Raw genomic sequence first — 23,290 nt, forward strand, 5'->3', positions numbered from 1 at the left:
TTTTTTTTTTTTTTTTTTTTTTTTTTTTTTTTTTAATGGTTGTGATAAGCATTTTATAATTTTAATGGATCAATTAATCATTTATTGAAGTGTTTGTAGTTAATTTAAACATAAATTTCTGTTATTAATATATTATAAAAAAACCATATATTTACAAATATTAACTTGAGATTAGTTTATTTGTGTATGCCTAAATTATTATGGATTATCAGGTTGATGCAAAAACTAGTTTTTAAGTATCAGTATATCTCAAATTATTTTCATGAAAATAAGTTTTTTTTCATTCTCAGAATTTTAGGGTTCTAAGCTGGTGTTTTTGAACTGCTGCTTGGTTGTTGAAGGCCTGCAGGAAGTTAAGATGCTAGAAAAATGGTAATTGGTCAGAGAGAGGACTGGAGAGTAAGCTGGGTGAAGTAGTTTCATAGGCCAGTCTGTTCAATTTCATCAGAATCATTTGTCTGATATGGTTAGAGACTGCGATAAAGCAGAATTGTTCATTTTCCATTGACTAATATTGGGCATAACCATTGCAGTCCCTGGTACATTTTGTGGATTTTTCTAGCAATATTTCTCTGCTGTAATGGCTTTATCTGGATTCAAAATGTAGCAAATGATTGCACTTGCTGATCATTGGTGATGATTACCTTCTTGCTTTGCTTCTTGGGTTTGACAAATGTCTTGATCTAACCACTGTGCAGAATAGCATTAGTTGTATTCAATCCATTTCTCATCATATATTGCAATGCAGTCACAAAATGGATTGGACTTTGTAATAATATATATTTGTTCAACTCATAGGTATCTATTTGTCATGGTATTTTGACATTCCAGTGTGGTGCAAATATCAAACTGTTGAATGGTCAATGTTTAGTTCCTCTGGAATTTTTTGATCTTTGGTGTGGCTTTGCTTTGGCCATTGGTTAATTGCAGAAAATCAGGTATGGCTTTCCTCATCTTCAAGGTTCTCCTCGCTTGCAGAAAACTTTTTATACCACTGTTGAACCACATTCATGGACAGTCCCCTGGCCAAATGCTTGGTTGATATCGCAAGCTGTTTCTGTTGCTTTTAAATCATAAAAATAAAATGGGTCCATCTTCAGTTTGACTTGACAAAATGAAAAAGAATAAACAGTGAAACCAAAATCATTAGTATAACTCAAATGTGCACTTCAAAATGATATAAGCATCAAGTTTTAAAGTAATGAAAACCACAATTATTTTTGTACCAACCTCACCTGCAATGTCTTCTTCCATTTTCCAAAGGGAAAAATGTAATAGTAGGATTTTTGCCTGTAATTGTACTAATGAGTAATATTAAAATATTTTTTGAGCCTTCTAAATCATTCTTGCATTACTACTGGTATTAATATCAAATATTTTTCTTTGTTTATAGTTGAAGTAGTTTTGAACAGTCTCCTGTGGTTCTTTAGTTTAGCCGATAGCTACTATGTAATTCTGTATATCACACTCATTCTTAAAAACATTGGGGCATCACAATAAGATTATAAGCTTCTGATTAACAAATAATGATAGCTGTGGAACTCTGTTAAAGCTCAGCAGCTGCAGTAGGTGATCAGAAGCAATTAATCAAAATGAGCAACTTGTCGAAAATTTGATTTGTGATTAATACTTTATATTTCCCTCTTACTAAAACTGTTTTCTCTTTTAGAAATACAGCATCTCTTCTATACCAAAGAGAATGATTGGGGTTTCAGTCATTTTATATCTTGGAATGTAAGTATTTTGAATCTTCACTAGATTAACAAATCTTCATTAATCTTAATTGTAAAGTTATACATCAAAATAAATGCCTAATTTATTATTTATACCACTTAATAATTAATTTCTCTTTTTGTTTAACTGTCTATCGTTAACGGGCCTTTTTTAACCCTCTCCATAACTCTCTTCAGCCATTTTTTTATCACAAAAATCTCTGTATCTTATCACCAAAAACAGCCTAAAAGCTGTAAATATCTTTTCTATTTATTACCAAGTCTAAATATGTAATCCTCCACTCATAATATTGTGGTCTGTCATAGCATAATTGATTTATTGTAGCTATATTTGCAGCTAATTTAGGGAAATTGTAGATGTTAATCAGAGCCACTTAATGGACATTTAATATCAACATAGTTAATTTTCATTTGGCACTTTTATTGGAAATTATCTAGACAGTTTTTGCTTAGGTTAATCTTGCTATGTTATTTAGTCTTAATCCTCTCTCTCTCTGTTATTGGGTGGTTTCTATGGAGATAAAACTTAAATTAGATACAGTGTTGAGATTGAAGTCTTGCTCCATTGATAGACTTAATGTGCAATTAATGCCAGATTGTCATTTGTTGTTCACTTTGAAATTGTTGGACAGCTTCTAGGGTTTCAGTCTATGGTCAGTGCATTTCATTCACAATCTTTGTAGAACTTGTGTATTAATCTATTTCCAGGAACTATTAGCACCAGAAAGCGGGTATGTCCAAGATGATAAAGTTATTATTGAAGTCAAAATGGTTGCAGATGCCCCTCATGGTGTCAGGTAATTACATTTTACTTCCCTCTCATATGGTTTTGTGTGTGTGTGTGAAAAGGCAACAAATTGGCAGTTTTTACAGTATTAGATAGAATGTCTTGACATAATTGCTCTGGCTCTGTGCATTTGTCAGTTCAAATCCTGGTGAAGTGAATTTTGTCTTTCATCCTTTTGGGACTGATTTAAAAAGAAAACATCTAGAGCAGTGGATTTTCAGAGTTGTTCAAGCACCATAAAGAACACCTTGTATCTTTCCAGCTTGTTTCATCCTGGCAGAATTGTCTGCAATGATTGTGAATGCCAAACTGTATTGGCCCTTAACTTACCTTTGGACATCATGAGTTGACGTTCAGAGGAAAGACTTGGATGATGCTGGTTTTCCATAGGAAAAACTTTTCCTCACATATATGAAAGAATTGATATGTAGCAAAAAGGCAGCAATTTTTTATACTTCAGTTTAGTTTTCACAATGTAAAACATAGATTAACCTAACTTCATCAGCATCTGTTTTCCATGCTGGCATAGGTTGAACAGCTTGACAGGAGCTGACAAGCCAGAGGACTGCACCAGATTTCACTGTGTTTTGGCATGAATTTTACAGCTGGATGCCCTTGCTAATGCCAATCACCTTAACATTCTTAAATTTAAGTGATGAAAAAATATTTTATTAGATTATTCAACAATAACAATTAAGTTGTAATACTGTTGTTTTCCATGACTTTTGTGTTCTAACGACTACTAGTTATTGTGTAGTACAACTACACTGTTTCCCTGCTCTTTAAAATGGTATTTAATCAATGTGTGTTAAACTAAAGTGTTCAGTGTAAATCTTTTGGTAATAATTGCATACTAACATACCTAAGAAATAATGTCTCTTAGATTCTAATATTCTGAAAACTGCTATACTCCCAAGCTTGCTCTTCTTCTTTCACTGTCGTAATAACAAACATCCTTCCCAAGTGAAAGGATTTTCTTTTAGCATATTATGTCTTTTTCTTTTTTAACTGAAAGAACATCTTTCTTTATAATAAAATCTGAAATGTTCTGCTGTTTTTAGTTGGGATTCCAAGAAACATACAGGCTATGTTGGGCTAAAGAACCAAGGTGCAACTTGCTATATGAATTCCTTGCTCCAGACTTTGTTCTTCACTAATGAACTTAGAAAGGTAAAAATGTTTACATTTTCTGAAAACTTGTCATTTCGATTCCATAGTACTGTATTAAATGTTTAAAATCCTATTAATTTGCTGTAATTACCAAATATTCTAGGGGCTCTCTAAGTTAAAATCAATAAATTCTTTGTTAAATTTTGAGTAAATTTGATTAAAATGTAAATCAGGTATTTTTTTTAAATTTCTTTTTTTTTTTTTTTTTTTTTTTTTTTTTTTTTTTTTTCTTTCTTTCTTAAGGCTGTGTATTTGATGCCAACAGAAAGCGATGACAGCTCTAAAAGTGTTCCTTTGGCACTGCAACGGGTATTTTATGAACTCCAGTTTAGTGACAAGCCAGTTGGCACTAAGAAGTTGACAAAATCTTTTGGGTAAAAAATTTTTACATTAGAAATATAATCTTATAGTAATCTAAACTATTTTGTAATTTAAAAAAATCCATTTCATGTATTTTGTTTTCTATATTTCTCATTACATTTTTTTTAGGTGGGAAACCTTGGATTCTTTTATGCAACACGATGTACAGGAGTTATGCAGAGTAGTAAGTTAATGTAGTTATATTAATTTTTGTTTCTTTTTTGCCTATGATTTTATACATTTTTTTTTTGTGTGTATGTTTCCAATAGTTAATGGAATTATATTAGTCTAGTTGTTGGCTCTTAAACATATATTTTTAAAAAAAGAAGAATAAAGGGGGTATCTGCTATATTTCGTTTATAAATATTCTGCCTAGTGAACCTTTGTGAATTATTAATTCTGTTACTGCAACATCTGAAGAATTTTGTTTTTGAAATAATGATCCATTTGGAAAATAGATTTCTTTTGACTTGATGCTTTGCTAGATTTGTATGAAATTGGGTATAGCTTAAATTAGCTCCATTATATTATTGGTACATTTGTCTCTTGATCCCAGGAGGGAAAAAAGAGGTGAGGTGAACCATGCTGTGATTTGAGCCTAAGAGATAGAAAGTCTAAGGTATTTAGTTCACTAATGTATTGTTTCTCCAATTTTGTCCTTTCCAAAGAATTAAAATTACAAATATCTTAACAAGCTGTAAACATTAAAATTTTTCGTTTATTAACAGAATAGGGAAATATTTGATGTGGAAATGAAGCTGGTCATTGAATATTTGTTTCAATAAAGTAACAGTTTTTAGTCTTTTAAATCATTGAAAAATTTGATTTTAATTACAATAATTAGATTGGGGGTGGAGTTAAGAAGTGTAACATGAAATAACTATATTTTATCTCATTCTTGAACAAAATGAAACAATTTAGTTGCTTCTAATGATAGGGAATTTAAATGAATTTTAATATTTGAATAATGTTAGCATTCTTGGAAATGAAATTGCCATTTTTCTTTTTTTTTATAAAACTACAATTTTCTGATACACACATGTAGTAAAAATTTTATGTACATTAATTCATTTGGATTTTCACTTTTTATTTTCACAGCTTTTAGATAATATGGAAAGCAAAATGAAGGGCACATGTGTTGAAGGTACAATACCAAAGCTTTTTGAGGGAAAAATGCTGGTGAGTTTTTTTGTTTTTTTTTCTTTCTTTCTATCCATTTAGTCTCAACTTATCATCTAGTTTAACAATGTACATTGACTTTAGGTGAATCAATCATAGCCAGGTTAGTGAATATTCTGGACATTGTTGATTGAATCACATGAAAACAACAGTTTTTCTTTTTTTCTTTTAATTAACAATCTGCAAGACCCCCAGAAGTGTTAGTGTAGCCTAGCTTTTACAGCATTACACAACTGGCACTATCTTTTTGTAAAGTGGAGTGGAGGTAATTTACATTTAATACTTGTTAACAGTGGTGCCTTTACCACCTACAAGATAATTATTGACATGTAAAAGAAGAATAAATTATCCTTACCAGGAACGGCCTTGAAGACAAAATATACACTTCTCACCTGTTGATCAATTAACAGCTTCATAGTATAGTTTGAGTAATTGCCTTTCTCCAGACAATTCTTATATTTCGAAACAAACCTGTTTTAAAGCAGTTTAAATTTATACCTTCTATCAAAATTGCATGTTAAATTGCTCTGAACACCACCTTAATAACGAGTTATTTTACTAAATTTTTCACGATTCATTTTTCAAAAGTAACTGAAACAGCAGTATATTTCAACAGATATATGGAAGAAAAAGTGTTAAACTTAATGCATGCTGGTTAGTTTGATTTATAATTTTAATATTTTTACATTTTCAGTCATACATCAAATGTAAACATGTTGACTATGGTTCACAGCGGACTGAACCATTCTACGATATTCAGTTGAATGTGAAGGGCAAGAAAAATGGTAAGACTTTCATATTTGTTGGTTTTGTTTTATCCATGGCTAAATCATTGTTATTAAACTTTTGTTAAAGAAAAGTGCCACAATTTGTGCTGCTCTTAAACTAATATTATTGGTTTCTTCATTGCCTTGTCATACTTGACGTTCTAATTTGTTATTTTAGTGTGATCTTTATTAGAGCTCTATTTACAATGTGGAAAAATTTTTCAAACAAACCAAACATTTACTGATTTTTTTCTCTCATTCTTTGTAATACAACATGATTCTTAAATGACGTATAAGTAAATTTTTCTAAGCTCAATGTGAGACACAATAGTCTTGAACAAGAATCTTAACCATTCTTATTAAATTCAGTATAATTCTGCAATTTCTGAGTTGTACTTGTCTAGAAAATGACTTGATCCAAGATCATATTTTGGAACTGAAGCAGTTGTAGTGGGGTTGCTAAAATTTACATTTCGGTTTCTGTTGTACAATTGCGACCTGGTTTACTGATACAGTTCTGCAATTGTTTGAAATTTTTTAATGACCTGTTCTGATAGGTCTCAAACTTGACTTAGTGTTTTGAATGGTTGAAATGACTCTTCCATGATGTAATTTCTAACTTCGTCTTTCACATTTTCTTTTTAACAAAATCATTTAACTCTTACAGTATTGGAATCCTTTAAAGATTATGTGAAAGTTGAAACTTTAGATGGTGACAATAAATATGATGCTGGTGAACATGGCCTACAGGTAATTTTCTCTTTTTTTTTTTATATTGGTACTTGTGTCTATGAAACTGAGAGTTTTGGGGTAACTATTTGTCTTAACTGATTAAATATCCTGTTTTATTGGATAAAATTTCACACTTAGCCTAGTGTTTGTAGGGTGGGTTAGGATGTAGCTTAGACTAGTAGTTCTCAACCAGTTTTCACTCATAAATCCCTTTTGATTCTTATTTTACTCAAGTGTATCTTCATAGCCATTTGATGTTTTTAAAAAATCTTATATATTTATAATTAAATATTATAAGGAATTGTATTTAAAAAAAAGATATTTTATATATTGAAGTAGAATCAATTTATTACATATGGATGTTAACAATTTTGGTGTATATGAACCCCGAGGGTCATATGGGCCCCAGTTGAGAACCACTGGTTTAGACAGAGGAAGAAGTGCAATATCCAGGTTCTGTGAAACAATGACTCGAGTAGAAACCAAAATTTGTTGGTTGCTACAGTAGGATGCAGTATACTAAAATATCTAGTTACCCTGGAACTGGATGCAACAGGAGTGTGTTAAGGATAGCTAAGAACTGGATTTTTGTAAGAAAATTGTTGTTTTGACTCAATAAGTTCTATTTACATCAATGCAATTTGTAATGGTCATTTCATGCAATATCTCTTTCTCACTCTATTCAAAGTAAACGGTAGTGCCCATATCTTTCACAGGTTTTCTGAGACTTGTGAGATTGATGTCATTATTCATTTCATTTAAAATTGTTAGTAAATCACTGCAGAAAAAAATTGTGCAAAGAGGGAATTCCCTAGGACTGATGTTCTGGTAAGATTGGGTATAGTGGTTAATACAAGGCCTGGGAGGTTGGACGCAGCATAGGTGATGGAGGGAAAAAAAGAGAGAGTCAAGCGAGTCAAGTGTGCTTGAGGATGGTATGAGACCAATCAGGTAGGCTATTATAGTGGAAGAAGCAAAGAGAACTAGAAGTTGGGGAATGTCTGTGACTAGAGTAACTGTTAAAAACAAAATATAGGCAATGAATGTCAATCATTCAGTTGATTAAACTAATAATTGAATGAAATAATGTAGATAGTGGTTGATCACAGACATATGTAACATTAAAGAAATCCTCAGAAACAGTGACACAATGTGAAAAGGCCAGAACTTTGGATTACACGAACAATTCATCTGATAGGACTAAAGGTTGGGGAATGTCTGTGAGTGACTTTATGCCAATCAGTCAGGTGATACTTTTAGGAATGCATTCTAAGATGTCTTTGTATGTGTATAGGAGCAGCATCACCATCTCCTTTTGAGCCATACTTGAGCTTTATGGAGAGTTAGTAGCTGTAAGTGAACCAAAATTAGCTGTTAATAAGTAGTTGTTAATGGACTGGAAAAGCCAGTCTTTAAAGTGTGGTCTTGACTGATATGGATACAAGTTCACCAAAAGTGATCCACTGATAGTAAGATCTATCATTTTAGGTGGCCATATGAAGTCTAGTTGTACCCTGTTCATGTTTACATCATTATTGCTACATATTCTACACTTGTATGGGGTAGCATGTATGTTCTCAGATTTGGCTTTTCTTATCCACTTGAACTTTCATATTTCAATCTTTTGTAAGAAAAGTACAAAGGCACAAATTGTCGAAAAGTTTTGTATCATAAAACATAACGAGGTTCCTGGCCATTTGTAAAATTTGTTTAAGTGGAACATGTAAATATAGCACCGATATCGGGATCAAACATTCTACTGGTCATGTGTACCAAAGGAAATTGAAGAGAGGTTCCCCCCCCTCACTTTCTTTCATGAAAATGGTTAATGTTAAAGGAGAACAAATAATGGTTATGGTAGCTAGCTAAATTTATTGTGTGAATGAAAAAAATCATATTCCTTTTCTTTTTGTTTTTAGGATGCTGAAAAAGGTGTAATTTTCTTGAACTTCCCTCCTGTGTTACATCTGCAGTTGATGCGATTTATGTATGATCCAGTTGCTGATGCTAATATAAAGATTAATGACAGGTGAGTTATTTTCAGATTTATCATTAAAGTTTCTTCAATTATTGAACACTGGATTTCATATGGAGGAATATGGAGATTTGCTCCAAATGTAAAACAAGAAAAAGCAAAACTGTCTTGATTGTATTTCACAGTCAATCCAAGGCTTGGATCAGCTATGAAATTCAGTAGGTAGAAATTGCAAAAGCTTATCAAGATGAATTGTTTGTGTAATCCAAAGTTCTGGCCTTTTCACATTGTTGTCACATTGTGTCACTGATTGTTCCTGAGGATTTCGTTAATGTTACGTATGTCTGTGATCAACCAATATCTACATTATTCATTCAATTATTCAGTTGATTGAATGACTGACATTCATTGCCTATATTTTCTTTTTAACAGTTACTCATTTCTAAATGTATAAAGTATTTTTACTTTCTTTGCAACAAAGGCATTTTTTCTCTGATGTAAAAGTTGGCTGTCAAATATGCCAAGATTTTACAAACTGTTACAGAAGTAAGTCATAAATAATGGACTATCAGCACATAAGATAGAAAATGGTAGTGTGGTCTTTATTTTTCTCAAAAATATCATTATCATCATCCTCATTTAACACCCACTTGTCGATGCTTGCATGGGTTACACAGAATTTGAGGCAGAATTTCTACAGCTGGATATCCTTCCTGTCAACTCTCACCTGTTTCCAGGCAAGGAAATATTTCTCAATTTCAAGTCAAGTTCTTCAAGTAAGACTAGAAACATTTTTAATCATCATAGGCTGTTTAGTCAAGGGTACAGACATATATACATGCACACAAACACACACATCACAAACTTCTCTGAGGTTGTTTACCAAATCCCTTTAAATGGCTTTCACCAGCCTGGTGGCTATTGTAGAAGACATGATACTGCACAGTGGGACTGAGTCCTTCTCTTAAAATGTTTGATCACTGCATAGTAGCAGTAAAATTTGAACTAAAGCTGAAATTTAATTCTCTATTTTCTAAGCATAGTTTCTACAAATACAATTCTATGTCTAACACTAATGATGTCTTATTCAATTACATGGTTCAATTCAAATTCCATTTTCTAACAGGTTTGAATTTCCAGAACGATTAAACTTAGACACATTTCTGCAGAAAAAGGAAAAGACCCCAGCCAATTATGTTTTACATGCAGTTCTTGTACATAGTGGTGACAATCACGGTGGTCATTATGTGGTGTATGTAAATCCAAAAGGTGATGGAAAGGTAATTTCACTTGTTTCTTTTCCAGTAAAACATTTTCTTAAAACGGTTTTTAAATTTTTTTATATATATATATATATATATATATATAGTGTCCCTTCTTCTACTGAATGGAAACACATTTACACATTATGTAAACATCCTTTTTTTATAGTTATTTTCTGAAATGATTTATAGTAATATAGTTCAATGCAATGTTGATTTTTTCTACTTGCAGTGGTGCAAATTTGATGATGATGTTGTGTCAAAATGTACAAAACTTGAAGCTATTGATCATAATTTTGGTGGTCAGGATGATGACATGACTGTCAGACATTGTACAAATGCATATATGTTGGTGTATATCAGAGAAAGTTTAATGGGTCTGTATTTTGAACATTATCTTTACTGTTTTCATGGTATTGTTTTACTTGAACTTTTTTTTTATACAAACAAAACTAGCCAGAAATATTTTCTAAATAAATTTATCTAAAAATTCAATGCTCCCTTGCTACTGATATTTTGGAAAATATAACTGCCATTTTAAAATGGCCATATTGGAAAAATTAATAAATTTTGCTCAATGTGCAAAGAATTTTTAATGGCTTAACCATGAACTTCACATAAACGTTAACAGTAATTAACTCACTGTTTATTCTGCTAACTGAAACAGGATTTTAGAAGGTTGCCTCAGCATATTTGTATGATGGGAACATTTCTGCATTCTACAAGATCATTAATGTCATTGAGTCTTAGATATTGTACATTGGGATCTTGTTTTCTGCTCTGCTGCTCATCTATTTACATTTAGCATAAATTGTGTTAATTTGCAAGATAGAATTCTTTAAACTGATCATTATCGTAATTAAGACATGCTTTTATTAGCTCTCTCAACTGCAACTGCATATAAATAACTGTTGTTAATGTATTGTTTTTCTGAAGAATTTTACAACAGTATATATGTATATTCTTTTACAGAAGATGTATTACAACCAGTGAGTGAGATAGACATTCCAGAAGGTTTAAAGAACAGATTAGCAGAAGAAAGGTATGTATTTTACATTTGTTTTTACTTGTTGTATGTCAGTTTTTTACAGGTTCTTTTACAATGTAAAACCACCAGTTCACTTCGAATTTTATCAAACCCTTTACTTTTAAGATAACCTGATCTTTTCTCAGTAACTTTTATTTTTAGCTCTTGAAATACACATTGCCTTTTGACAACTATATCTAGCTTGGTATTTTTCCACTGGTTTTAGTCATTGATGTGCAGCCATTCTGGGGCACTACCTTCATGGGTCTCAATCAATTATATTGATTCTAATAGTTAAGTTTGGTGCTTATCCTATTGAACTGCTAAGTCATGCTTTGACTTAAAAATGTGCAACTCAACAGTTTTACACCAGTGAAGACACATACATGCACATAGATGATGAGTTTCTGTGCATTTGTGAGCTTCCATGTTTCATTTGCAAGGTATTGGTCATCCTGAGGCTGCAGTAGAAGATAACTTGGTCAAGGTACCAGATTGTGAGATTGAACCTGGAATCACACAATTGTCCCTTATTTAACATTTTAATTGTACATGAGTTGTTGCAACTTGATATATTACTGAAACTGTTTCTATTATTACTTTCAAGGTGGCAATCTGGCAGAATTGTTAGCATGCCAGATAAAACACTTAGAGGCGTTTTATCCATCTTTACAAAATGCCACTAAGTTTTCTGGGTTCAAATTCTATTAAGGTTGACTTTACCGTTCGTCTTTTCAGGGTTGATAATGTGCTAATTGAGCACTGGATTCATTGTATTTGACTACTTTTTAAAGAACAGCATTAATAATTATTTTGATAACAATTCTCCAACTACATTGGAAGCAATAGTCTTTTAATGGCAACTCAAGCAGCTTTTGGTATCATATGAAGATTAAAAAAGCATTGTCACATAATGTGACTAACCACTAAATTTCATATGTCACTTCAGAGAAATTTGTGGGCAACCTACTGCCAGCTAATTATATTATTTCTATTTTCTCTATGTTAATGTAAGCAATTAAATTAGAGGAAATGTTTATTTCATGATTTACTTTAGTCAAAATTTTCAAATGCTGTTTTAACAATTTTTTCAAGCGATGGCAATCATTTGAAATATATATTTTTATTGGTGAATTTGTTTTCATATTTATCATACTAATAAACTGATATAAAGTTTTAAATTTTTTGGAATCTTTGCAAAATAGATAATAAAACTATTCTAATTACAAGTAAAAGTACAGGTAAAATCTGAAATGTATTACATAGTTTAATGTTTGTCGTATGTTGCAAAGTGCTATGTCTCCACTGTTAATGTATGGAGTACCTGAATTAGAATAAACAGAAGTAAAGTCATTGGGTTTGACTGAATGGGTCTAGTTTCCTCTGAACATTTTGGAAGATATATTTTAAGTGTTCACTCCATTCACCTTTCTTGAAATGATCACTACATGCTATGCTTGATACATCTTCATTTACTGCATTCAAAATCAAGTCCCACGTCACTATTTCTAAATCTGCCCAAGTCATTGTTTTATGTTTGCTTTTCCAAACTAGTATATGTTGGACAGGTATTGTTTTATAGTTATATGCCCCTCCTGTTGCTAACCCTTTTCATTCCTCTTATGCCACGCAGCAATGCAATGTACTCATTTTAAAATGAGGGCACATGATTTAACCTAATATGATTCTTTTAAGAAAATTTTAGATAGTTATGGAATATAAACAGAATTTCAAAAAGCACAAAATTTACATCTATAAATGTCGAACAGTACATTTTATCCCTAATACAACAATATTTTAGTTTAAATATGAATAGATGAATGCAAGTTGTTCCAGGCACTTTAGAATGATACTACTATGATGAGTAATCCTGGATGCTTTAAATATTGCACACTAGTGGTGGTTGGGTTGGTAATAAACTAGTTATACATTGTGATTTTCAGAATCATCCACTCAATACCAATATGAAAAATCACTGTGACTGGGTGGGGACATATTCATAAAATATGTGAAGTTATCATCATACTCATGTATTACATTTTTGGATTATTTTTAATCTAAAATTATCGATGTTTATATTACTGTTGTATTCGCTATTGGATTGACAGTGATAATAATATTAAAATAATATTTGCATGTTATAATGGTCTCTTATTTGTAGTGAATAAGATAACCATTTAGTACAAAAGTTTATCGATGTTAATTGGCTCAAATACATATTTGAAACCAATAATTATATCTTCATATCTCTGTGCACCAATGTCTGACAGTGAATGACATACTTTAAATACTGCAATGTACACATGTATATTTTCAACAAAAACTACAGCTGAATTAGTTGTTTTAAACACATTCTAATATCAGAGAATGCGTTTTATATGTTTCATTTCCCTTATTTTAAATAGGCGGGTGGAAGCTCAGAAAAGGAAAGAAAGAACTGAAGCTCATCTTTACATGAATGTACAAGTGGTTACTGCTGACCACTTCTGTGGTCATCAGGGCAATGATCTATTTGATCCAGAGAAAACCAACTTCAGGTAAGAGACCTATTACTTTACAATATAGATATGCTTCATGCTAGCATGGAAGGCGGATGTTAAACAATGATAATATATATAAAGTAATGTTTGTAGCCACTTCACTTTTAGAACTAGCTTTTTTGCTTTTCATATATATACACACACACACACACACACACACACACACATTATAATGGAGAAAGCTGCTTATTAATTAGGTATGTAATAATTACTAAAAGTGCTAAAAGAAAGCAATTGTTAAAGAGTTGACTGTCTGGAAATATTTTTATAAATTCATGTTCTAAGAAATTTCCTATAATTTCGATTTCTCAAGTTTATTGAATTTTTTTAACTCCAATTTCTCACAAATTTAAATATTCATTGCATTCACTGCGGAGTATACCATTTTCATTTGCAAAACCGACAGTTTATTCTATTAATGTAAAAACATTATTTATTAAATGAAAATTTTTTGAATGCGGGATAGCTGTGAGAAAAGCCTAGAAAGTCAGGTAATTATTATTAGAAGACAAGAAAAAAAAGAAGTTACCAACAAGTACTCGAAGCTTGCACCTTATATGTTCAAGTGAAACTAATATGACTTAAATACAGGTGTTACATACAAAAGATTTTAAATGTATGCTGTGTGGACGTGTAACGACACCCTAAAACTAACCCTCCTCTTCATATCATGCAGATGCATCAGGACCTCTGAATTTAAGTAGTGCCATGAAACTAATGGTTTTTGTGTGTTCTTGACTGGCTTACAAACAGCTTCCACACTGCAATTGCTTTTGCTTCAGCACACGATCTCAATTCAAGTCACTTGCTATGCAAGTACATCTCCGTAATTTTTTTTAAATTACTGTGAATAAATGCCAGCAATGACTTTCTCAAGCTGTCCAATATTTTAATTTCTAAACAGAAACAATTAATTGGAGGCAGGGAGTGGGGTTACAAAAACATTCATAATTTCTCAAATTTTCTTTTTCATAGCATATAAATGTATTTATGGGGGGGGGGGGAATATTGAAAAACATCAAGACATGCAGGAGTGATGAAGATTGTTTTTTTTTTTTGATGTGCTAGGAACAACAGCCAAATCGCCCTTATAGCACTCACTTTTCCCTCTGAAAATATTTATTCTTTCACCGAAAATGCTCTTCCTATGGTTTTGAAGTGCAAAAAAAGAATCGGCCAAAATAGGTCCAGAGTGGAATGATGAGGGAGTGGAGTACAAAAAAAAAAACGAGTTTTTAATTTTTGTACAAAGATGCCCCCAACTCCATCATTTCAAAGGCTGTGGTTTTAAAAAAATTAGGGGGGAATCCCCCCCCCCCCCAAATTTTCCCCACAAATTTCTTTATAATCGTAATCTATGCCGTTTGAAAGGGATTCGTATAAATTTTCATTACAAGATACCCATCTTCCTGAAAGTTATGAGAGGAAAAGTCAGATCATGTGAATTTGAAGTCACAACATCTATGCGATATGTGTAGAAAATAAAAAGTATCCATTTTTCTGGGTGTTATGAGGCAACAAATTCAGGGGATATACATCTGTAGTAATGCCCTTCTATTTGTACGATTTTTTCATTGTTTGCAATGATCTCTCTCTTTCTCTCTCTCTCTCACACTGCAAAACTTACAGATGGGCTGCTGAATTGAAATCTCTATGTTGCTTTGAGGGGGAGGTAAAACTTGACAAACTACTCCCTCTGTTGTTGGACTACTGATAATGAAAGGAATATTTATTAAGCAAGTGAGCACTATAATACAAAGAAAGAATTAGATCTGGGCTGTCTTTCTGCTAGTATATATAACGTGCTGTGTTAATTAAGTACATGACTCAATTTAATTGGTTAACTGTGATTTTATTGTCCGTTAGAAATCTTTCTTAGTTTATTCTTCTGTCAGGAGTTGTCTGAAATCGCCACTCGCTTTCAAACGTTATCTCCCTTCAAACTACTTGATATCCTGTACTTTTAAACCACTTAATTTTAGAGCCTAAACAACAAACAGGCCTCTTAATGATCTCAAGTCTACTAGAAATAGCAAGTTGAAGTTGGTTAAAAAAAGGAAAATATTTGGAATTGACTAAAAAGAACTTTTAACAAACTTCATTCACTCCTACTTTATTGAAACGGCTATCAAGGAATAACTTATAGTCTTTAATCAAAAATTACTAAATTTATAATCATCTAAAATATTTTTGACATTGAACTCATAAAATAAATAAGAAATCAAGGTTTTGTAATATAAGTTACTGAATGAAATATATTCTAAGATTAAGGCTTTTATTTTTTTAAAGTCTAAACTCTCCTTTATGCTTCCTTTATAGAGTCTTTAAAGTTAAAAAAACAGCTACACTAATGGAATTCATGGAAATGTTATCAGAAAATTTAGTAAGTAGCAAGTATTTACAGTAAAAATATTTGGATTCATAAACTGCAGTGGTTTTCTGCTGCCCCTCCTCCTACCATCTAAACCTGATATGACTGCTTCGCATTTAGAATTTAAATTGATGTACTTTTAAATATCAAGATTTCTCAGTTAATTTCTGAGATAAGTCTTTAACTTTTCAAGTAATGTTTAGAAGGTTAACTACAAAACTTTAAAATCTTACTTCAATGTTTCAAATTAGAAATTATATTATTGCTTTTTGTAATTTGCCATGTTTTATATTAATTGTACTGTTCTGTTGTAGAAATATCCCATTGAAAAAATTCGACCATGGCCATTCCAATGTAGAGAAAATCAAACATTCAGACCTACAATACTAGATTTGGAAGGAGATATCAATAAAACAGTTAGTATATTTGTTGGACATTTAAGTGACTCAGTTTCAACCATGTAACTAAGGCTAGCCAATCTTTGTTTTAATTTGTCATAAAAATGCTGATTTTTCTGTGAATATTTAACTAGTAGTGGTGAAATTTATTTCATTAAATATTTAAAACGGTATATTCACATAGCTCTGTAATTCTGTTCTATTTATTATAGGTACAAGAATTAGCTGAAAGCGAAAATCCCTGGACAGTATTTGTTGAGACACTCACTCCAGAAAGCACGAGCTCAAGTTTGCCTCCATTTGATAAAAAATGTGAGGAATGCCATTACCATTTTAAACTATAATAGTTATAGCATAGTATTCTTAGTTGTATAAATGTTGACAATTTCAGATGCAATTAGCTGTTAATGACAATTAAACTTGATTGTATTATTATAGTTTGATTGTTTATTTCTGAGTGTTTTTCTTAGTTTATATCATTAATGCTTTTAACATACCATTTTTAATTCTAGCTGATGTTCTTATCTTTCTGAAACTCTATGATCCTCGATCCAAAAGCATATCTTATTGTGGACATTTATATGTACCAATTTCAACTAGAGTCGGTAAGTTAGCCTCTTTAAACTCTTTGTCACATTTATCAATAGATACATATTTTGTAACACACTCGTACTCACACAAATATATTGTCTTTTTTCATTTTCTTTAGCTGAAATCTTGCCTGAACTGTGCAGAAAGGCTGGTTTCCCCCCAAATACACCATTGATTCTTTATGAGGTATGATTAGATCAGTTCCTTAAATCTTTCTTTTCTACAGTGATTACTCGTATTTTGTCTTTATTATTACATAATATATTGTTTTGAAATAGCTATTTTATTACAAGATTTGAGAAAAGAGTTGTTGAATTCTTGTTCAGAGTACTGATTGGATTAAGTGATAGATATATGTGCTAGAGAGTAATATTGTTTACCAAAATGGATGCCAAATGTTTTTGGAACCTTGAGGATTCATCATTTAATGTCCATTTTTCATGCTGGCATGGGTTGGACAGTTTGACAAGAGCTGCACCACATTCCATAGTCTGTTTTAACTTGGTTTCTACAGCTGGATGCCTTTCCTAATGCCAGCCACTTTACAGAGTGTACTGGCTGCTTTTTACATAGCACCAGTGCTTTTGGGGTGTTAGGGGATGAAATGTGGATGGGGAGAGAAGGTTGACGAGGCAGAGCCCCAAATGAACAAGCATTACATAGGTGGTTTTACGAGCTGTAAAATGAAATTTGAGCAGCAATTCAGTTTTAAAAAATACAAAAAAACTACAATTTAGTGATAATTTTGGCGTAGTTTGGTTCACTGTCCCACAATTTCTAATGTTAAAGAAAATAGTTTGTTTTTAATCAGTACTACAATGGTTTGTTTATCAAGTGAAATAATTTCATTTCTAGCAATGCAGACACAGGCATGGATGTGTGTTTAATTAAGGTTTACTGTTCAACCACATAGTTTTGGGTTCAGCCCTGCTGCATAGCACTTTAGGCAAGTGTCTTCTACTATAACCCTGAACTGACTGAAATCTTAATTGATGGAAATGGAAAGAAGCCTATTTTCGTGTTGTGTATGTTTACGTTTCCTCGTTTTGACATTGCATGAGTGTCACTTTCATACAAGCAATGTCAAATCTAATATTCTCTGAAAACAATGTCTGACCATGAGGAAATATTACCTTGCTTTATGATTTAAATTGTTGAAATATAAATTTAATTTGGAACATTTTCTAAGTTTTCTAAGCTCTTCATTACCAAAAGTTGTTCAAAATTAGTGTATTTTGTTGGTGAAGGTCAATTAAATTTATTTCCTATTTTAAGTCAGATGACTAAGGATTCTTGTGAATTATTTAAAATGTTTCTAGTGTAAAACACATTTGTTCTATAATGTATCTTATGTTGTTTTTTGCTGTCTTGGTTCCATTTAACATAAAATATTGGTTGTATTTACCTTGCAGGAAGTGAAACCTAATCTTCTTGAAAGGATTGATGTTGATCAGTACTTTGAGAAGATGGAAGAAATAATGGATGGTGATATTTTTGTCTTTCAACGGGATGAACCAGATCTTGAAAATTATGAATTAGCTACAGCCAAAGACTATTTCAGGTAGGCTTTCTAAGCCTTAAAGGATTTGTGATTTGAGCAGTATCTTTCCACTCTGTTTTTTCAGATATTTGACAAAACTTTATTTAAAATTACATATAATAATTTTTCGCTTTTATGTAGGGACCTCTTTTACCGAGTAGAAGTAAACTTCTGTGATAAAACAATTCCAAATGATCCAGGCTTCACTCTGGAATTATCTCTACGTATGAATTATGATCAGATGGCAAATGCTGTAGCTGCTCATTTATGTACTGATCCGTATTTGCTCCAGTTCTTTAAGACCCAAGGGTGAGTAAACTGTTATCTCATTGATATCATGGACAACTTCTCAGAGCTTATTCAATTGGACGTCTATCTTTTAGAAAACAGATGAAATCAACAAGTTAGTCTTAACATTAAATAGTGTGTGATATTTTTTTTTTTTCCAACAAAAAACAGATTTAGTATAGTAGGGCTTGGTGTAAATTAACTGTAGCACTATTTCCCCATTATTAAATACATTATAAAAATATATTGGATATATTCAGAAAGTCTGTTCAATTAATATCTAAGTTTGACTGCTATTAAATGCCTTCAAGAATCTGAAGGCCTTTATGGAATTATTGTATTGGATGGATATATATATAGTCATTGAATAGGAGAGTGCTTTGTATCTTTTGATGAATTTGATGTTGAATTTCTATAAATTGATGCTTTTTTTTTTAGAATGTAGGCAGGTGATAATTTCAAGACTGGTTGTTTACTAATTAACTGGGTGTTCTTTGTTTTTATGTTCGATTGTGGTTGTTTGTATGTGGATAGTAATAGCAGCACTATCTCAGATGTGGGCAATATACTTAATGTGGATTGCAGCACTGGAGCATTGTTGAAGTTCTCTGAGGAGACAGGAGTTGTAACATCTGGTTATGTTGTAAGAAGAAATAAACACCAAATATCCTTACTCTGTTCTACTGAGTTCTTATTGTGGATTACTATGATTACTTGATCAAAATATATGTGTGGATGCTATGATAAACCAACAGAGTTAGTGAGGCCTAACATCACTAGTAAGTTTTAAGATTGTGTAGGGTGAATGTAGGAATTGCGCTACTATGAAGAGAGATGAGATTGAGATGACATCTGTTAAAAGATATGTTCATGCAGGCAGGTATCTAAGTTGTGTGTTGAAATACATACTCAATGAATAAAAAAAAATTGGGTTGTGACTTTCAGCAATCTAAGGAAACAAAATTACATTACTGAACTTTTGACATTTTATATAAAATTAAATTCTTCTAAAATGATATCATTCATGTAAATATTTAATTCCTACAGTGAATGGTGTTGCATCCTGGTTATTTAAAGTTTCATTTGTTTTGAGTTCAGTTCTCCAGGTAAAATTGCTAGTTTAAGATATTTATTTTATATTGAGCTGTTTGTTTCTAACTGTTTAGTTACAGAGATGGACCAGGGAATCCTATTCGATGTACATTTGATGGAACTTTAAAAGAGCTATTGTTCTATATTAAACCCAGACAACCCAAAAAATTATATTATCAACAGGTAATAATTTTGAAAATATCCTTCATTCAGTATATATGTAGTGTTGTATTTTTGCAATTAAAATTGAAGTGTTTTGTTTTCTTAAATAAATATATAATTTTAAACTTTTAATGTTTGTCTCTTAAATATGATCTTTTTAAAGTAACTTTTGTTAGTCTTTTATTCTTCTGCTAGTTTCAGTCATTAGATAGGTCTAGATGGGGCACTGTCTTCAGTGGATATTCACTTGTATTGATGCTAATGCTTTTATTTGGTATTTATATTGACTTGTAAAAAAAGAGTCAATTAGCATGTAAAGGGACACAAGCAAGGTGAACATAAATGTTTTTGTTTACTACTTTGTGCCATGTCACACCAGCAAGTGTGTATGCATACACACATGCACTATGCTTCCATGTATTTTCACTGACAAGGCATTTGTTTATCCAAGGCTTGTAAGAAAACATTTGCATAATATGACATACAGTAAGATTAAACCAGAACCATGTGGTTGCAAAATAAATTTAGTCGCACAACCATTTCTGTCAGAATTTGAGATAATAGTAGTAGATTAATAATTACTTGTAACATAGAAAATTATCCTCATCATTTTAACATCCGCTTTTCCATGCTTGCATGAGTGTGATTTGTTGAGACAGATTTCTACAGCTAGCTGCCCCTCCTGTCACCATTGACAAAGAAAAATTTATTTTTATTTATTTGATATGTATATATTCTACAATTAATTTATATGTATCATTAAAAACTGTCTTGGCATAGTACTTCTAAAGTAAGTTTGGATGACTCAGTCAATGGCGTTTATTCTAAAAAGTAGGTACGGTGCAGGAGAGCAATTGGGTTAAGGTTTTTATGTAACCTTTGTGAAAGTTCTACCTAAGAATACCCTTTCAGAGAGGGAGCCTACCTTTTGATAACCTATGCAATGATACATCACATATAGCTTGTTATGGGAGAGTTTTGGGAAACGAGGAAAGGAACTTAAAGCTCCATCTGTGATGTTAGCAATGTGAGTTGGTGACAACCAATAACATGATTGACAGGAGCTGGGAGCAGGAAGAACTTTGTGAGTTGTCTACACATTTAACCAGGCTCTATTACTATCAAACTATCAAAATAAAAATGGCATAATTCAAAGCCAACAATACATATGCTTGGTTCAACTCCTGGTAAGGAGCTCTGACCAACATCAAGGCAAGTAAGGACATTTACCTTAATTTTCCATGAAATGTGCCAAGTCTGGTTTGGTAAATCTGTGAACAACCCCAAGAAGAAACAAGAAAATTAGCACCTAATGAAGAAACGCCAGTTATGGGTGGGGGGATGCTGAAGAAAAGGCTTGATGCAGCCTCTACACAGGTGAAAAAAATCACCCAATTTGTTTTTGGATGAGGTAGAAGGGGAAAATGCTAGTAATTCAAAAGTGGAAAATGCTCCTTAGAGAGATACAAGAAAACTGAAGTCTCAAATCTTTTGCTCTCAGCTGTTTTAGGTCTGTAAAAATTTAGCTTGATTAAAAAAATTCTGGCACATAAGGCATATCCCTGGAACTTTACATAGTGTCCAGTAGTATGTTCAAGATGTCTTCTAAACACTTCAGTAACTCATGAATTGCTTCTGCCTGACTCCTGAGATCTAGTAAGTTATTACAGATCTCACAGTTTAAATACATCAAGATCCAAGACAGTGTCATATCCTACAAGATATATAAACACTTTAGAGTGTTGGTAAATTTATTGCAGTGAGTGTAAAATGAAATTGCAATACGGGACTGCTGTTTGGCAGAAATCCTGCAGTTGCCTTAGGATAGAGCATCATCAGTTGATCATTTGGCCTGCCTCAATGTAGAGAGTAAGGTGTTTTGTGGAATAATGGCAAGAAGTATGCCAAGATTCCTAGCACTAAATTAATTTTTAAACACATCTGTTCAGAAAATATGTATGCAGGATTTTCTTGCATTATTGAATATGATTTGTGACTTTGTTCCTTATTTAAGTAGGGAATCAGATTGTTTGGCTTGGCTAAGCAAACACATATTCAAGAGATTTTTGTTGCATTTCACAACATGGGGGACCATCAAATATGATACCTTGGACCAACCAGTCACTATACAGTTTACCATCAGGGAATTCATTACTAACTGGCAGGTACTAGAAATAGGTATCCTGATGGGTGGTTGGGGAGCATCATTTCTCCATTTTTTTTTTTTTTTTATGATAAAGTAAAAGCGCAAAATCACCAATTTCTTTTATGTGCCATTTTTCTGCCGTCACAGAAATAAAGAAGCAAAATTTATCTAGCACTGTTGGATGAACTATTATGGCAATGTCAGCTACACATCAACCACCTTCAGTCGCTTCCCTGTTTTAAACATTTTGAGACTACTGGAGTTATAGAAGTGTTGAGTAGAGGCTACAATTTAACCAATATTCTTTTATTACCCATTTTTCTTATACTTGTTAAATTATTGTAATTATAACTATTTTGACCATTTTTAAGAGATGTGATGTTTCATTAGTCTCAAGAAAACATTTGCTTTTCATATCTTTTCAGCTTAGTATACGAATCAATGAATTGGAAAATAAGAGGCAAATAAAATGTATATGGATGAATAATAAATTGAAAGAAGAGGTAAAACAATCTGCATTTGCTTCTATTCTTCCTAGTTTCTATATTACAAATCTTGTCAATTTACATTTTTGACTTATCAGTGATCTTCATTCACTTTATTCAGTGTTCTCCTTTTTCTCACTGTCAATTTGTTACTGATATTTATTTGTAGAAAGAACTTGTACTATATCCCAATAAAAATGGTAGAGTGTCTGATTTATTAGAAGAAGCTAAAAAACAAGTTGAATACTCAGAAGATGGATCAAAACGATTACGGTAAATAAAAAAAAATGTTCTCTTTTAATAGAATATGATTTTGTTTTACCATTTTTAGCTTTATTTCATTGATAACACAAGTGATATTAGTTTAGCTAATATTTCAACATCTGACTGCGGCCATGTTGGAGCACCGACTTTTAGTCGTTGAAATTGATCCCGGGACTTATTTTTCCTGAGCCTGGTACCTATTCTATCGGTCTCTTTTGCCGAACTGCTAAGTTACAGGGGTGTAAACACACCAATATCGGCTGTCAAGCAATGGTGGGAGGACACAAACACACATACACGCACACACACAAAATGTGAAAATCAAAGTTGAAATTTCTTTGAGTAATATATTCTTTTTTACACAATCATACACACCTGTGTGTGTGAGTATATATATATATATATATATATATATATATAT

At 31.9% G+C, this 23,290-nt stretch overlaps 1 protein-coding gene across 1 annotated transcript in view; it reads left to right on the forward strand.

The window, feature by feature from the left end:
* Positions 1-1,623: 1,623 nt before the first annotated feature.
* LOC106876495 (ubiquitin carboxyl-terminal hydrolase 7) overlaps positions 1,624-23,290 on the forward strand; it is a gene marked incomplete at its 5' end in the record, with an annotated part of 29,678 nt that continues 8,011 nt past the window's right edge. The window contains 23 exons of the mRNA XM_014925057.2: positions 1,624-1,734; positions 2,442-2,530; positions 3,582-3,690; positions 3,934-4,064; positions 4,180-4,234; positions 5,149-5,229; positions 5,924-6,014; positions 6,664-6,746; positions 8,648-8,757; positions 9,830-9,983; positions 10,198-10,342; positions 10,938-11,007; positions 13,398-13,529; positions 15,852-15,915; positions 16,218-16,319; positions 16,514-16,613; positions 16,814-16,906; positions 17,011-17,078; positions 18,305-18,453; positions 18,574-18,741; positions 19,887-19,995; positions 22,546-22,623; positions 22,775-22,878. Coding sequence (XP_014780543.2) covers positions 1,624-1,734; positions 2,442-2,530; positions 3,582-3,690; positions 3,934-4,064; positions 4,180-4,234; positions 5,149-5,229; positions 5,924-6,014; positions 6,664-6,746; positions 8,648-8,757; positions 9,830-9,983; positions 10,198-10,342; positions 10,938-11,007; positions 13,398-13,529; positions 15,852-15,915; positions 16,218-16,319; positions 16,514-16,613; positions 16,814-16,906; positions 17,011-17,078; positions 18,305-18,453; positions 18,574-18,741; positions 19,887-19,995; positions 22,546-22,623; positions 22,775-22,878 — 2,396 coding nt within the window. The remainder of the gene's footprint in view (positions 1,735-2,441; positions 2,531-3,581; positions 3,691-3,933; positions 4,065-4,179; positions 4,235-5,148; positions 5,230-5,923; positions 6,015-6,663; positions 6,747-8,647; positions 8,758-9,829; positions 9,984-10,197; positions 10,343-10,937; positions 11,008-13,397; positions 13,530-15,851; positions 15,916-16,217; positions 16,320-16,513; positions 16,614-16,813; positions 16,907-17,010; positions 17,079-18,304; positions 18,454-18,573; positions 18,742-19,886; positions 19,996-22,545; positions 22,624-22,774; positions 22,879-23,290) is intronic.

Source organism: Octopus bimaculoides, chromosome 5, assembly GCF_001194135.2.
Source record: "Octopus bimaculoides isolate UCB-OBI-ISO-001 chromosome 5, ASM119413v2, whole genome shotgun sequence".
NCBI classification, from domain to species: Eukaryota; Metazoa; Mollusca; class Cephalopoda; order Octopoda; family Octopodidae; genus Octopus; species Octopus bimaculoides.